The 17,286-nt window shown below is 45.0% G+C and overlaps 1 protein-coding gene and 1 long non-coding RNA gene across 3 annotated transcripts in view; both read left to right on the top strand.

The window, feature by feature from the left end:
- The first annotated feature begins 4,259 nt into the window (after window positions 1-4,259).
- LOC120411870 lies at window positions 4,260-6,860 on the top strand. Its single transcript, XR_005604419.1, has 2 exons — window positions 4,260-4,655; window positions 5,733-6,860. It is a non-coding gene; the product is annotated as an uncharacterized LOC120411870 (long non-coding RNA).
- A 1,557-nt stretch (window positions 6,861-8,417) lies between these two features.
- Window positions 8,418-17,286, top strand: part of AEBP2 (AE binding protein 2) — a 43,293-nt gene continuing 34,424 nt past the window's right edge. For both annotated transcript variants that reach the window (XM_039570462.1, XM_039570461.1), the window contains exon 1: window positions 8,418-9,118. In XM_039570462.1, the coding sequence (XP_039426396.1) occupies window positions 8,442-9,118 (677 nt within the window). In that variant the 5' untranslated portion in view covers window positions 8,418-8,441. The remainder of the gene's footprint in view (window positions 9,119-17,286) is intronic.

The raw sequence follows: 17,286 nt of genomic DNA, 5'->3' as shown, positions 1-17,286 counted from the left end.
GGGGAAGTTTGCAGCGTAAAACCACAGAGGTTTGACAAGCAGGCATTCCCCTGGCTCTGTTGTCAGCATGCAGACAGGCAGCACAGTTCCTTTGGCACAGAATTGCTGCAGTGAGCTGATGAAGATCTTTTCAGTCCCTGGGCTTCCCAGTGCTGTCATGACAACAGCTACTTTCTCGGTCCTGCTGAAACCCCTTTTCACATTCAGTGAATGCCATGCACAGAAAAGTAGGTTGTTCTCATCAGTCTCCCTCTCTCCCTCAGATTTGATTGATTGAGAATAGGGAGGGGTGCTGTACTTCTACAAGCTTGGCTTATTTTCCATGAACGTGATGGATCCTTCATCTTACAGGAAAGGTTTGAGGAGTTATGAATAGAAACGGTGTTTTAATAGCTCAGAAGACAAATACACTATCTGTAATAAACATTTGTCATTAGTGGCAAATGACAATGAAGTCATCCTGCTGGTTTTGTAATTGTTAAATTAGTTTTTATTAATTTGAGTGTGACTTCTGCTGTTCAGTGAATGCCCTAATAACGGCAATTCAAGTCTTTGGATGCAAATCTGAACTTTTCTGAAATTTGTGTGTTTGCTTGTGCTCAAGCCTACCAAATATTAAATTCTATTTAAATAAACTAATTCTGTATCTCTCTAGCTGTTTGATAAACTTCCATGACCTCAATTTTTCTTGTAACATAAGCAGAGCAGTGGGGAGAGAAGATGAATTGTCCAGCTGTTAAGGTTTTGGGAAATCTGGACTTTGACACCTCCAAGACAGTATCTTGCCCAAGGCTGGCCGGACCATGTGATAAATGCCTCTCTTAAGGATAACCTCTCTCCCTTAAGTCTCTAGCATGCCAAGATCTGGCAATCATGGAAAACATGTAATCTTACTCGCTTGTCATTTCTAATCTCAGGGGAAGTAGCAGGACCCTACATTTGTCATCCGGGCTATCATGGGAATTCTGAATGGAGCCATCAGTCTTTCAGGCTGCATCCAAACCTGCCTGCAGGGACTCAGGGCTTGGTCCCAGTCACGCAGCTCAACTCAGCTGCTGGGGCTCCCAACCAGGACTCCCTTCCTATCTTTACAAAGCCTGGTGCGAGGCAGGAGTGGTGTGAATATGATTTTCATCCCCACGTCAGGCTGGGGCAAAGCCAGGGTATACGGTGATATTTGGGAACCCAGAAAAATACTTACTGGCTTTGCAGATTTAGCAGTGCCTGTGTCTCTGTGTAACATGGGAATATCTCAGTTTTCCGGAATCACAGAAAGTTAAGGTTGGAAGGCACCTCAGGACATCACGGAGTCCAAGCCCCCTGCTCCAAGCAGCAACAGCAGGAACAGGCTGCTCAGGACCATGTCCAGGTGTGGTTTGAATATCTTCATAAACAGCAATGCCACAGCCTCTCTGGGCAACCTTTTCCACTGCTTGAAAGTGAAAAGGTTTCTTCTTATGTTTAAATAGGATTAATTTTTTGCATCTCAGTTTGTGACCATTGACTCTTGGTCTTACCAGATACCACTAAGTCTGGCTCCATTTTCTTTACTTCCCCTCTCAGATATTTATACCTTGATGAGATCCCCCTGAGCCTTCACTTTTTGGGGCTGAACAGTCCCAGCTATCTCAGCCTCTCCTCATCTGACAAGCTCCACTCCCTTAATGATCTTCAGGGCCCCTTGCTGGGCCCACCACAGCATGCTCTGGGAAGCTGAGAACTGTGGTTGGAAGGACATGTGTTCACAAGAGCTTGATCTTGGAAAGACAGGAGATTCTTTCAAGAAAAGAGAAAAAAAAAAAAAAGCACACAAACTTTATAACTAGATTTCTGCAAGGGGATTTTCATTTAAATTTTATGAAACATTAATTTAAAGAAATCGAAAACTGTTCTATGGAAAACCCATATTGTACTTACGACCACAAGTTGAAGAAGGGGAGTTACCAGAAGTTGAAGAAGGGGATTTTTAAAGTAATCCTAGAATGTGGAAAAGCTGCTGTAAACTTGTACTCTTTCCAAGCTGTGATTTGTATTTAATTAGCATTCAATTAATTATGCATTTCTGTTTGGTTGTAATGGTTACACACCAGTTTTTCAACATGCAAGATCTTGATTACTTTTATGGTTTTTGAAAAGAATTTCCATGTGTGCAAAAAGGCCTCTGCTCCTGACTTCACATCTATATTTTTAGTGGAAAAAAAGGGATTTATTTCCTAGTGGGCTTGTGCATAATGGCCCCCTCAGCTGGGTTGACCTCCCCTGGTTTTACTGTGAGGTTCTGCAGCAAGTGACCTGCAGAAAATTAAAGGACATACTGGTGACAGCCCTCTACATGTACTCAGGCACACACCTTCATTTAAAGCTGGAATCCAGCTCTGTTTTGCATAAGAATGTTGAAAAAACCAATTCCCCAAATTAACAGCAAGTAAAGACTCTATAATCTGGAAGCAAATATTTTAATTATCTCTGCCTAAAATGAATCTAAATTACAGCATTTAAGGATGTTGATTCTTCTGAAACTTAGGAATTTTGGCTGCGTTTTACTGAAAAAGAGCAAACTGTGCCAAAAAGAAAATGTACACAAGGAGATTTAGGATACTTTGGGAGGAAAAGAAAGTATTTCTGATAATGTATGTAGGTTTTTTAGTCATAGATAAAAATATTGACAATACTGATGACAGAGAAAAGATGCTCTATTTGCTTGTACAGTCCTCCATATATTACTGTTTTACCTATTCATATGATCTATTGCATCAGTTATTTAAATTTTCCAATGTGGCATTTGAAAAACTTTCCCAATAGTTTCAAAGAAAAGCACAATGCAGTTTTAGCATACATTTATGCAAGTTCCTGTAAGCCACAAAAATTGAGAGACATGGGGTGACAGGATTAATATTCAGCTCTACCAGTGCAAAAGTACTGCAAGTAGCTTTTGTTTCTGAAGCAAATTCTGAGTTCATTCTCAGTGGTATCTATAACTAATAGATTTTCACAGCTGAACAGTACCTACTTGAAATTCTGTGCTTTTATTTCAGTTTTTGCAGCAACCTGTAGAGCACACCAATGAACCATATTACAAGGCCTCCTAATGCCTTGAACTCACAGCTTTTTATCTTTCACTTACAAGAAATTTTCACGCTTTATTATTTTGCATTTCCTGTTTTCCTTCAATATAATTTGACAACAAATTGAGCATCAATTAGCGTGCATTTTAGAGGCTTCACCTACTTGTAAGGTACGTGATTCCTTTCAATTACATCAGAATATCTATGGAACATGGGAACACTGTGTTTATAGATGGCTTAAAGCAGAGATGCCCTCATCTCCACTGGGCTGGCACGAGTTTACCACAAATGCAAATAAAATGAATGTTAGGATGTGCTTTTGGATGAGATCCAGAATGATAGAATGGGGTTTTCCACTGCTGAAGTAACTCCTGGTCCTTTGTGTCACCTTAGCAAGTTGTTAATTTTTCTGTTCCTCTTTTCCCCGTCCCCCAGAGTGTTACATCTGACTGAGCTGGCTGGAGCTCTCTGAAGTTTCATGACCTAACAGGAACAGAATGCCATTTTATTTTTTTTCCTCCTAGTTACCACTAAAAGCAGTTCCCTGGTCTAGCTCATGGCAGGAATTTCAGGGACAGCTGTGCTGGCACTAGAGAAGAGGCAGCAGATCAGCGTGACACAAAGCAGGGGCAGGGCAGAGGGGGAAGAAGGTCCCAAGCAGTATCAAGAATTCCTTTTGCTGCAAAGCGTTTTGCAAAGCCAGTTACAACCCCAGAGAGGGCTCAACACTCAGGGGAGAGAAGAGGGACCCTTTCCCAACATGCATTCCCTGCAGCCTTCTTCTGGTTGGCCCAACCTAAGCATGGCTTGTAGCTTCTCACAGTCATGGCTTCTAAGCAGACAGCACAGGCAAAGATTAAAGGCAGCTTTAAAAAGAAAAGAGCATGGAAGCTGAGTTTAAAGGGAGAATCAACTGGGTGCTGCAGGAGAGGGTGGGGTCAGAATTGCATCATGAGGCAATTTCAGCGCAGTCTGAAGGGAAGGGTGAGAACCCAGCGCTGGCTGCGCACTTGAAGCAATGAGAGATCGTAGCCTCTTCCTTCAGACCTCGAATTTGGATGGGGAAGGGTGGGGCAGAAAGAAGGGAAGGGTGCAGTTTCCAGAGGCTGCTGAGCAGGCAGAATTCTGAGCAAGGTGAGTCATGAGGTGCAGGCAGCAGGAATTTCCTGCACTGCTTTAGACATACATGGGGAGGCAGGGGTTGGGGAAGGGAGCTCAGTGACCAGATGCTTGGCTTTACAGAATCTCCCCAGGTATCCTAGCAAGTGTAAGACTGGATGTCACCTTTCCTGTGCCTCAGGCCTATTTATTTTTTCTTCTCTCTTTCTAGGCCTTTCTTGCTGTTTTGAAGTGTTTTGCTTGCATACTGTATATCATAGTATAGGTATAATATAATGCTGATCAACACCTCAACAAACCTGCCTTACACATATAAGATCTTCTGGTGATCTCACCTAAGTGACCCTCAAGAAAACCCCACAAAACAGCCAAATTGTTGTGAATCAAGAAAAGAAGAAACTACTTCTTTGGAGTGTGCTTGTTACTGATCCTGCTGTCAGTGTGAATGCCCTGCACCCTGGTGTTCCTGAGGTAAGAGAATAAAATCTTAATTTCTTCTCCCTGCTCTGCTGTGTCTACAAGTTGTTTTTGCACTAATGGTCTGGCTTGGAATCTTTGCCTGTGAACAGCATCCTTGTTTATCTACTGGCTTTTAAAAAATTTTATTATTTTGTACTTGGTTGATTCCTCAACACAAATGTCTGAGTTTTACAGCATCGTTGTAAGGTGATCATTCCAAGCTAGACTGAGCATATCAGAAACCCTTTGTGTGAACGACAGAGTAACATCCATCGGCAAAGCCCAAGTGAACGATGTGTTTCTTCTCCAAATGATTTCCTAACAGGAATCTCCTCCTTTGAGCTTTTATCAGACAATTCAAATGTAAATGATTTAGACGCTTTTGCAAGTTGTAGAATCACCTGATCTCCTCTTTCAAGAGGTTTGAAACGTCAAAAAACCTCGGAGAAAAAGGAAATCTAGCTTCGGTAAGCTGTGTGGGTTTGTACAGAGAAAGCTCAGTGAGCAATAATCATTGCTGCTTGCACTTGATTAGGACTTTATTACAGCACTCAAGGGCCGAGCCTGGACACAGAATTTTGTGTGTTTGAAAACCTGAGAGCAGGACACCAAGAGATTATCACAGAGATTTTCTTTGATGACTGTCTGCTGCACTAGTGACCCCTTTGGTACTGCGCGCTTGCTTAAATGCCAAGTGATTTCCATTACGCAACAGAAACGTCCTGAGGTTTCCTTCCCTGACCCCCTCTGAATACACAAATTACCTAATGAGCTGGCGTCTCTACCGCCCTGCTTAGGAGAGGGGGAAGTGGGAGGTGGAATCGGTGCCAAACACAAGGAGCCTTTGCGTGCACACACCACCTCAAGGAACCCAGAGAGACTTGGGGGAAAAAAAGACACTGATTGCCTTGAGCACACCGCGGAGCCGATCAGGACAATTTACATTAGGGTACATAGAGTTCTTTGTGATAACTTTTCTCCCCTTTATCTCATATCCATCGTTTGTGAAAGGTGTCTTTTAACTAAGTCCCTCATACATTTTTGGTCTCTCATGACTCAATACCTCTCTGATTCTGTCCCCTGCTACAGCACAGAACTGCAGAAGGGCGTCAATGAGTAACAGAGACATAGGAATTTTTTCAGCTACTGCCGTTTCTGGACTGAATCAAAGGGTGGGTTGTTTTCGAAACGTCACACTTCGTGTTTGAATAGACCAGCGACTGCTACACCCACCCGGGAGCCCCACACCTTCCTCAGTGGAGAGCAAAGCACAGCACACATTGTTACCAGGAGGAAAGGCAGAACAGGGTACAGAGGCTCAGGGTTTGGTGCCTGTTTTGGTGGAGTTAGAAGACCTGCAGTACACATCTTGCACAGATGAGAAGCAGCATTGCAGCTGTTCTTGTCTTTTTTCCCCTCTGCATTTTTTTTAAAGCATTCTTAGCATTTCCACTTTCTAGCTGAGGCTGCCTTCTAGAAATCTGAGGAACTATCATCACTTTTTGATTGTTGTTGATTTCCAAAATTTGCTTATGCTCCTCTGCATAAGCTCTGCAGGCTAAATATGTTATTGGTTTGTTTTCAAAGATTAATCCAGTGTAGAGTCCCTCTTCTCCAACCCCCTGTTGCTGCTTCAGTGCTGTGGCTCTCTATTTTGATGCTGCTACACCGCAGCTTGTTCTTGTTGCTGCTCACAACTACATCTGTTGATGGGCTGGGAGCCACCTCCAGCTATGCAAATGGAGGTTTTAGGAGCGCCTTCTCCAGATTTTAATCCTACGCAGTTAACTTCTCCTGGAATCCAGGATCTCTGTGGACATGCCAGATATGCCTGCTGTAACTTGAATTGGTGATGTTCTTCCTCGTGTGCAGAAGGCGCAATGTTTTTCTGGACTGAGTTGTGGTTCTGTGTTTTGTACTTTGTTTTAAAACTAAACTACCACAGCTTCATGATTTTTGTTTTAAATGTGGCAAGCTCTGTAAGCGTTGGGTAAAGACTGACAGATGTAAGACATTTAAAATTCACATGGAATACCATTTTATGCTTTCAATTACCCTTCTCATCTCTCTAATAATTTGTCAAACTGCCCGATTTTATCTCTGTGTTCAGATTATACCCATCTTCCTGTTCTACTGCAAATCCCCATCCTATATACTTTGTAGTAAACTTTATCTCATTTTACATTATCATTAAATGACCTTAATTTTCAAACACTGTTCTGAAGGCTTCTATGTGATTGACAGGCATGCTGCTGAGATTTCACCTTTCCCCTTCTACACATCCATGGGTTTAGATTGGGTATTAGGAAGAAATTCTTCCCTGTGAGGGTGGTGAGGCCCTGGCACAGGGTGCCCAGAGAAGCTTTGGATGTCCCATCCCTGGAAGAGTTCAAGGCCAGGTTGGATGGGGCTCTGAGCAACCTGGTCTGGTGGAAAGTGTTCCTGCCCAGGGCAGGAGTTTGGAATGAGAAGATCTTTAAGGTTCCTTCCAATCCAAGCCATTCTGTGATATTTCACAGTCCCCTTTCATCACACAGCTCTTCCCCGGGCGCCAGGAAGCCCCTTCCCTGCCAATGGATGTTTAAGGCCAGTTTGCTCTGGTTTATTCTGTCTCCACACTGCATAGCGTGGCCGCATTTTTCACTCCTTTTTGTCGGTGGCGCTGAAACCCTTTCCCTGCCTCCTTTCTACCTCGGCCCAGCCCGTGCTGTGGCAGCTCTGCCCGTGCTGGGGCAGCTCTGCCCGTGCTGTGGCAGCTCTGCCCGTGCTGGGGCAGCTCTGCCCGTGCTGGGGCAGTGCCGCCCGTGCTGGGGCAGTGCCGCCCGTGCTGGGGCAGTGCCGCCCGTGCTGGGGCAGCTCTGCCCGTGCTGGGGCAGTGCCGCCCGTGCTGGGGCAGTGCTGCCCGTGCTGGGGCAGTGCCGCCCGTGCTGGGGCAGCTCTGCCCGTGCTGGGGCAGTGCTGCCCGTGCTGGGGCAGTGCCGCCCGTGCTGTGGCAGTGCTGCCCGGGCGGGTTCACAGCGGACCCGCGCCCTGCCGCTGCTCCCGACGAGCCTCGGGTCTCCCTTTCCCATGCGCTGCACGTCCCGCTTTGCCCGTGAGACGAACGGGGGGCTCCGGGGCTGCCCGGACCCGCAGTACCTGGTGCCCCTGGAGCTCTCCCGGTCCCGCTGCCGCTCCCTCCGCCTGAGCCACCCTGCTCCCGGCAGCGCCAGCCGGGAATGCCGATGCCCCGCTGTGGGACACGGGCGCCGCCGGGATTTGTCCTGGAGCGAGGCGGCGGAACCGGGAGCGCTTCGTTCCCAGCTCCCGGCGCGTCCCGCGGAAGTCCCCGCTATTCCTGGGGAGTGGGATGACGCGATTCCAGCGGGGCGCTGGGATCCTCGGGGGATTCGAACCGGGATCGCCGGGAGATTGCAGCCGGGATCCCTGGAGATTTCAGCTGGGATCCCTGGGGGATTCACGGTGGGATCCCCGGGAGACTCATGCCGGGATCCCGTCGCCCGCCTGCCACCGCCCCTTCGCGCCGGGGGCGGCAGCAGCCGCCGCCGCTCCGCCCTCGCCGCGTTGTTTGTCCCCGGGCGCGCTCCGTAGCGCGTGCGGCGGCGGCGGCACGAGCCGGGCCCCGCCCCGCCCCTCCCCTCCCCGGTGCTGCGGGTGCGCGAGGAGGGCGAAGGCAGAAGGGGGGGCGGCGGGAGCGCGCACCGGCCGCGCGGAGCGCGCACGGGCCGCGCGCGCACGCCGCCGCCGTGCGCACGCCCGCGGCCGGCCCCGCGCGCGCGGCAGCGACTCGCAGGCGCCATGGCGGCCGCTCGCTGCAGCGACATGGCGGAGCCCCAGCGGCGCCTTCCCGGGCAGGCGGCGCCCGCCGAGGAGGAGGAGGAGGCGGAGGTGGCTGCCGCGGCGGAGGTGGCGGCCGCCGGTGGGGCTGGATCCTCGTCGTCGTCGCCGCCGCCGCCTTCGTCCTCGGCCGCGGCGGAGCCGGAGCCGCTGCTGCTGCTGAACGGCGAGGCGGAGAGCATGTCGGAGCCGAGCCCGGAGAGCGCCAGCCAGGCCGGGGACGGGGAGGACGAGGACGAGGAGGAGGAGGAGGAGGAGGAAGAGGAGGAGGAGGAGGAGGAGGAGGAGGGCGGCGAGGAGGAGGAGAGCAGCCTGGTGGGCAGCAGCAGCAGCAGCACGAGCAGCGGCTGCTGCAGCGACGAGACCCGCTCGCCGAGCCCCGGCGGCGGCAGCGAGGCCGACGCCAAGGAGGAGCCCAAGGGCCCCCGGGGCAGCCAGGAGGACGGGCCGGGCCGCGGCGGCGGCGGGGGCGGCAGCAGCTCCAGCAGCGTGTCCAGCGGCGGCGACGAGGGATACGGCACCGGCCCCGGCACGGGCGGCGGCAGCAGCTGCGGCAGCGCCACGTCGGGGGGCCGGCGGGGCAGCCTGGAGATGTCCTCGGACGGGGAGCCTCTCAGCCGCATGGACTCGGAGGACAGGTCAGTGTCCGGCGCCCTTCCCCGGGCAGAGCGGGGCGTCCCGGGGGCGCTGCCGGGCCGCCTCCCCGCCTCGGCAGCCTCCGCTCCCCGGGCGCCGCCCCGCTCCCGGGCGCGGGGGTGTCACGGCAGCCACAGGTTTCTCCGGCCAACTTGTGCCGGGCCCCCGCCCCTGCTCCTCGGGCCCCCCGGCAGCCCGGCCCTGGCTGGGGAGGAGGGGGCGCTCCCCGGCCCCGGCCATCGCCGATCCGTGCGAGCCCCGAGCCGGCCCCGCCGGGCGCTGCCTCCTCCTCCGGGGGCCTCTTTCCTCGGAAGCTGCGGCTTTTTCTCACATGGTGCTTTCGGGGTTCTTCGGGGTTCTGTCTTGCGCCAGCGCGCAGGTGGGGTGTACTAAAGCTTCGGGATGGGAAATGCGTCTGTGGATGCGATTTTACCTGCGCCCGCAACAGGGTCTCTGCTCCAGAGGGAGAAAACCGAGTGAAAACCTCTCAAAACATGAGGGGAAAAACCGAGTTTACTAAAATAAAAAGGAGACCAGCCTTTCCTGCAGTACGTGTGCGCAAGTAATAATCATGCACAGTGTGAAGTGAGGCTCGGTATTTGGAGGCTCAGAGTCATCCTTGAATGAGTTCTGTAATTGTGAATTACAGAATCTGTAAAGATGAGTTCTTGAGCTTTTGTATGTTAAAGCTACACACTTCATTTTAGCAAGAGTCTAGCTCGATTCTGGTGGAAAGGCACAACGGAATTCTTCTCACACATGGTTGAATTTTACCATTCAGGTCTGTTTCAGCCTAGTAAGTCAAGCATTTCAAAGAACGTGGCTTATGTAGTAGCTCTCTTGGCTGTTGTATGCAACAGTTTACTTGAGAAACTGAAAATAGGAGGGGAAAAAGACATAGAAGCAGTGTGGAAGTGCTGTATGCCCCTGACTAATTAGTCCTTTCAAGTTAAGAAACTTGTGCAATTTTTCTCTATGTTTAGCAGAAAAAGTATCAGACTTTCCTGCTAGAGTTACAGTTAAGTAACAATTAGAATTTTATTTGTATTTTCTTAAGATAGTTTTACTGTTAAGTGTGGAGAATTATGTGGTTTGGTCCAGAAATGTACTTTGAATATATGGTAGATCAAAATCTTTGTAACTGTACAAATACCCATATTTCAGAATGAAAATGGGGCATGACTAGACCTAACCTCGAAGATTAAAACCAGCCCAGCAAACCCCTTGTGAGTCAGTTCCCCAAAACCATGTAATTGGCCTAAAAGTCTTAAGAAGACAGAAAAAAATTTAGGTCTTTGGTTTCCATCAGACTTTTGAGACTCACAGAAGTCACATTTTCTTTCTTCTAAACTTATGCAAGTGGAATGGGGGTGTGGATGTTGGGGTTTGTTTGTTTATAGGTTTTGTTTGGTTTTTGCTTTTTTCAAAAGCTGAGATTTTATGTGAAATTGAGTAAGTATGGGAGTAGACTTCTGCAAAAACACCAGGTACATAAAGGAGCTTTAAGATAACAGTTTCTTGTTTTTTATAGAGTGAAAGTCTAAATCTAATCCTGATCTTATCCAAGTGCGTGTCTGGGTTGAGGAAATAACAGAAATAACTTGCAGGGGTTTTCTGGAAGTAGCGTCATTCTGCCTTGCCTGTGCACTCCAGAGCTGGTTGCTACTTTCTTTCTCTGTCATTGTTCTCCTGGTCCTCTTGCTGTACATGGTTAAATCCATGTGTGTGGATCCTTGCTCCTTCCCTGTACCACCAGTGCACACTCTTGTGGGAGTGGGACTCTGTGTTTAGTGGTTTAAATAAGGACTGTACTTTGTTTTTAATCTTTGCAAAGTTTTATCTTGACCTGCCAGGATGAAAACTTGGGGTGTTGAGAGAGCATTTTGTGCTGTAATTCCAAGGCCTGCTTGTTGAGTTGGTAGGAGAAGAGCAGTGCTGCCAAGAGTGCCATTTGTTATTCCTGGTGATGGAAAATTTCATTTGGTGTGTGCTCTTTGCTGCAGCATGTTAGAATACTTTATTATTTTTGTCACATGTAGTCCAGCAAGTTGCTTGCTTAACATTGTGTTCCAAATGATTGCTGCTGCTTGGAAGGCAGCCACAACATAATCCTGTGCCTTTTGGATGATCAGGCAGACAAGCAGAGTGTGGCAAAAGGTAGGGGATGTGCTGAAGAGTTAGAGTGCGTAAGTTGGAATGGTGAAATACCAGGGAAGAGCTGGAAACAGTTTAGACTTAAGGGTGAAGGTACAGGTATATAATAATATATTGAAATCTTGAAAGACTTAATCATTCATTGATTTGGTCACCTCTGAATTAAAATGTAAATTCTGTGACTATAAGAGAATGATACTTGATCTATTAAGTGTTGTTTTATATGGAATAGTTTATTGTACAGTACTTCATGACCTTTGCTGACTCCCTGTGTCTCCAAAGTCCTGAGGAACTCGGTGTCTGACTCTGAGTGTGTTGTAAATTAAGATTCCCTGGGGGGGGGAAGAGAGAGAAAAGGGAAGAGATGGAACCAACAGGCTTGACTTTACAGTCCCTGGGTTTAGGCGGAGGAAGCTGGTGGAAGAGTGTACTTGGTAAAGACTCTCCTGCTGTCAGCAGGTTTGGTAAAATTCAGATCATGCCCCTGGGCTTGGGATTTTTTTTCTTGCTTCCTCTTTAGAAAATTTGAATGAATAAAAGGGTGTGGTAAGAGGGCCTGAATTCCATGAGTGATCAAATTCCCATTTCCCTGTGTATGTGCTTTATCATTCTCCACATTGTGTTATCTCTGATTTTTCCTTTAGTGATATCAAATAGAAATGAAGCAGATGAAGAGGAAAATCTTGCATATGGTCAAAATAGAGCTGCTGTTCAGCAACTTCTATTTTTAACATTTTACTGTATTTTGAGAGTATCTGCTGATAGAATAAATAATTGGTAGGAAATTTGTAAGTATTTATAACAACACAAGAAATAAATATAGAGGTGACTACTAATGCCCTGAAATTAAGGTAAATTTTAACCCTCCATTTCCACGCACACAGATAGACTTTGTACTTAGTTACAACATGCTTGTCTTCCCTCCCAAAAAACCCAGAAAGGGAAAAGCAAACCCCAGACTGATGCCTTGGATAAATAACCAGGTGGCATTTTCAGCTCAGCAGGAGAGTTTGGTTCGATAACTCTAGGACTGACAGGTATCTCGTTGATCTGTAGTAGTTCCATTTTTGCCCTGGGAACTGTGCTAAGTTCCCAGTACTATGCAGGAGTTTGTCTACAACTTCGTGAGCAAGCTCAGATCAGCTGGCTGAGTAATAATAGTCTGCATTCAAGCCTAGTGATCGTCTGGATTTACAGTTAGAACAAAGACTATTATCAGCATGTGAATGCTGCTCGTTTTCTTGTGCCTTTCCCTAACTTGAGACCTGTGCTGAAAGGATGGATGTGTTCCTCCAGAGTCCTCTGGAGCTGCTAGTCTTGGTGCAATGCTGGGAAACATTTGACAGGACTTGAAAAGAAAAACTAATGGTTCAGTTAACTATAAACACTGAAGCTGGACCTAAGCAAATGCATGGATTTGGGTATAAAACAGCTGAGCTGAGTGCAGTGGAGATGCATCTGCTGCTCACTGGTGCTGTTATTGCTGAATTATGATATTTTCTTACAAACACTTAGTTTACTGAAATAATTTAAATATTGTTTACTGGAACACTTATTATGGAAGTATATTTAAATCTGAAATAGTTTCATCATCAGATTTTGTTTGATTTAGAAAGCAGTGGTAGGTCTTGCAGTTTTAAGAAGTTGTTGAGCAGAAATTTGAGTAGTAAATCTGTATGAAGAGCTTTTTTTTTGTTCACCCTTGTGAATTTGTCTTGTGTCTTCATACTGTCATCTATAAGTTACCCCTGGTTTACTGTTCTTACATTATCTTTACCCTTCTTAGCAGTTTATCCTTTGCTCCCTCCTCCTCCTGACTAGGCAGGGAGCATGGCAAAGGTACATTTAAGCTGCAGGATCAGCTGTTTTGCTGAGTGATCTGCGAGTGCTGATTGATGTGCTGGTAGGCCAAGTGTAACAGGTTGTATTTGGACCTATGTAGTAATCTTTCCCTTAGGCACAGAACTAATTAATGTCCATCTTATTCACAGGCAAATTTCATATAACTTGTAATACTTTGTTTTGTTTGTTTGTTTGGTTTGGGTTTTATTTTTTTTATTTGGGTTTTTTGGGGGGGGGCAGATAGCCTTTCATGTTTTTTGTTATTCACCAAATCAGTTACTGAGAGGCCGTGACTCAAAGAATACTCAGTAATACTCAATGACATTTTGAGTTCTTAACGACATAAGACTTGCAAAATACTTGTAGAAATGGTATTAGTCTGTTCCTATTTAATACATGAGCAGCTTTGAAAACACATTTCAGAGAAGTTTTTCAGTAGTAAACTTTTTGGTGCTTCAGATTGTGAAGTTTTTTCATTTTACTGAGTGAAATGACAGTGTGGAACTAATGGGTTGAAAGATAAGAGGTTTAGACATGAAAATTCCAGGCTCTAGTCTGAGTTTTTAAAAATCACATGTAAAATGAAGGTCTTGTCAACCTTTAAGATGTATGCTGATTTTAAAATATTAGTTTTAATTATAGTCTTTATCTAGCTTTTAAACTCTTTTATCTCTTTTTTAAACTATTGAAAAGAACTTTCAAGATTGACTTGGCAGTGGCACGCGAGTTGTATGAGTGACATTTATGAAGGCAGAACAGTAAATTTGAAATATAATCCGGAGGACATGTGGTACTAATAGGTGTGTTTCATGGATCCATGTGACCAGATTAAAAAGTGCTTCAGGCCTCTCTTTGCTGCGCAGTCTCACTTGTTCCTATGCAGGAAGTGAAGAATCATTCATTAGGGCTTATGGCAAGGTGGTTAAGTCGTTAAATTTTTTTTGAGTGTGTGTAATATTGCCATGTCACAGTGAGCTATACAGAAGTTTACCCGAGTTTCAGAAATTCTGCTGAAAACTGTATTTGCAGTATTTCTAACTGTATTTATTGTTGCCGTAGTTACTTGCTTTCAAATTGCAAAATAAACCCCTTGTTTCTGTAATAGTTAGGTTCAGGCCTTTCTGGCACGGGAGAAAATAGCTTTTGATGGGAAGACAAAACAGCCCAGATATTTTGTATGGTGAGTATCTTTATTACTAAAGCTGTTGGTTGGTATAATTGAGTGGTTAACATGAGGTCTTTTTGTGAACTAGATGAAAGAGCTTGGTATAATGAGCTGTTATAGTTGTTGTAGTAAGATGTAAATATACTTCATAGAATTTGAGAAAAACATTTTCCTATTCAGTGTAAGACAGAAATAGTTTTGCTTTTATGTTGGACTTGTACGTCCACACGGGTCTGTGTGCATTTTGTGTAAGTTTGTGACATCATCAAGTCTGGTAACTTCTAAATACAGGGTTTGATAGGTGGGTTTTTTCAGGGAATTTCCTAGGCTGTAGTGGAAAAAAACTGTCTCGGTTTTTCTTTTTTTTTTTCCCTTTTCTTTTTCCTTTCCCTGTTTCACTTTCCAGTGAAGTTAAACAGGGTGTTAGGTGCAGCCTGAACAGCCGTTTGGCAGAGATGTGACATCACACATTTCTGGAGCTGGTCACAAAAAAACCTAACTTTGATTAGATGATGCAGTGGAGATGTTCTGCCATACCACTCTGGCTCAGTTCTTTCCACACTCTTGAGTACCTTTCATCTATTTACGTATTTTTTTAAAAACTCTGCCCAGCTGAAGAAGAATGGGGAATGAGCAACATGGAGAGCTGGCATGGAAGTCAGCAGTATGGAAATACACCTAGAACCCATTGCCTTGGGGTGGTTGTAGAGCAGTCTGTTGTTGGCTGGGAAAGTGGTGCATGGCATAGAAGGGAGATGAAAAGCAGATGGAGCTTTTGAGACAGGAATAGAGGTTTCTGGCAAGGGGATGATGTGAGATACACACTGAAAACTTCTGGGAGGATAGGGAATGAGATATGTCTAATAGCCTGAGGGAAAAAAGAGAACTTAACCCAAAGAAAGTGAAAAATTGGTCTCTGCTGTAAAGTAGCCAAGTAATTGCAGGGAGTCCTTGAAACAGGTGGGAATGTAATCTTCAGTTAAGTTGTGGAGGAGACAGGAACAGAAGAGGGGAAGGAACTTCTTTGTATGAACAGTGAGTTTTATCCACTCTCCCAGTTGCTATTAAAAAACCATGATGGCATGACTTGCAAAAATACAAAGTGGTAATTTTGTAAGATTCCCTGAGGTAGAGATTTCTTTGGTTATCTATCCATGTAGCTGATTATTTTTTATAACTTTATATGCATTCTGTCTGGGGTTGTTCATTTAAATATGAACATGTTCAAAAATACATGGTTTTGAAAATGAAATATAAATATTCCATGTTATACTTGCTGTTTATCATTGGGTTTGTGATATGCTAAGACAGTGATTACAATTGTGGTTTTGCAGCATTCAAAACCAACAAAGAATTGGGAAAAAATTTTGAAGCCTCTTGAGATGCTGAAGTACTTTTTTTTCCCCTTAACCGTGGTAAAATGCAAAAGCAAGAAAGACCTGGGATTTCTTTTCCCATATCTAATTTTCTTCTCTATACTAGAATTTACATTCTTAAATAAATTTTGCTGAACTTCTGTTGCTAATGTTTAACGGATACTTTCTTTCTTTGATAGAGGTTACTTAAGGTATATGCCAAGATATTTGATAGAGAAAAGCAAAAGATTTCTTATGATCTTGAAAGTACTGTTGTCCTCCTGATGCACCATAGAGGAGTGCTGTAATTCAAACAGCTTGTGTAATGTCAGAGGGAGAAAACTGCACCTTGGTTGTTTGAATTGAGACTTGTAAAAAACTTACTGTTGGCTCATACAGTGGTATTATAATTTATTAAATATGCCTAAATAAGAATCTAGAATAACGGATGTCCACTTACTATTAATGTTATTCCATGTAGCGTTTTGTATAAATTATTAGCTCCCCTGTGAAATTGCGGTAAAGTCCTTATTTTGATCATTTTAGTTTATTGTGCTGTAGTAATGACTTAGATTCCAAATGAAAAAAAAAATCTTAAAAGTGCAAAGAAAATATTTTCGATATATGCAAACAGAAGTGGAAATATTTTTTTTTCCTTTGAAATAAAACTCCTTTTGGCATGTCTTTAAGTAGACTTCCTTAGGCTGACTTGAATGCTAAATTATAGCTTAGACAATTGGTACAAGTAGAAGTTAATTCAGTGTCCAGCAGAACAGGGGTCAAACCTTAATTTAGGACCTTTCTATTATGAATTAAGCCAGTTAGTGGAATTGTACTTTGCTGGTTTCCTTGCTTTTGATGCCTGGTTAATACTTGAAGGAGCAAGTATTCACTGAGGTACTAATAGCAAGGCTGATACTTCATACAGCGCTATTCTAGTTGTGTATTTTTTTCTGTATTAAGTTGAATTTAACATGATGATAACTAAAACTAAGGATTTTTTGTTTCTCCTCTGAGTTTGCATCTTTCTTTGGTCATTTTGTCTTCCGCTTGTTTTCTGTGTTTTGTGTTCTGTGGTGAGGGGAGGTATCCTGAGGTTGGGAGAATGGGAGGGTAATACCTATAGCAGATGAAATTTCCTTGACACCATGCCTGAAGGCTGTTACCTTCCAGTGTTGATTAGACAACTTTGTAGTGGTTATGGGAATGGGAATGGGAAGCACCGTTAAAAAAAAAGTTATTTCTGGTCATTCTTTAGTGAGTGTTTTTCTTCTCTGCTTCTCCTAAGCTGTGCTAGGAAACACACACTTTTATCAGTAAAGACTGAAAATTGTAAACCACTTGTTGCTGTTCTCCGACTTTTCAGGGAGATTATAAAGTTGAAGATAACATGGTTCCCAGAAATGAAAGGCAGTTTTATTTGTATCTTTAAGGCAGAATCGAGTACAGTTTCTTGATTTGTGTAATCCTTTTGCAGAATGTCGTCTTTGTGCTGTCATATCGCAAGGCCTGTATGTTTAACCTGCTCTATTTTTGCACTGCTCCTTGGGTATTTTGGCATTCTGAGTTTCCTCATTGTGTTTCCAGTTGCTTTGTATGCTACACATCCTGTGATAGTCTGGGTTTGTGTTATGCAAGTATTATGAGCCCAAAT

Source organism: Corvus cornix, chromosome 1A, assembly GCF_000738735.6.
Source record: "Corvus cornix cornix isolate S_Up_H32 chromosome 1A, ASM73873v5, whole genome shotgun sequence".
NCBI lineage: Eukaryota > Metazoa > Chordata > Aves > Passeriformes > Corvidae > Corvus > Corvus cornix.
The sequence above is the reverse complement of the archived record's forward strand: the minus strand, read 5'-3'. Positions and strand labels throughout refer to the sequence as shown.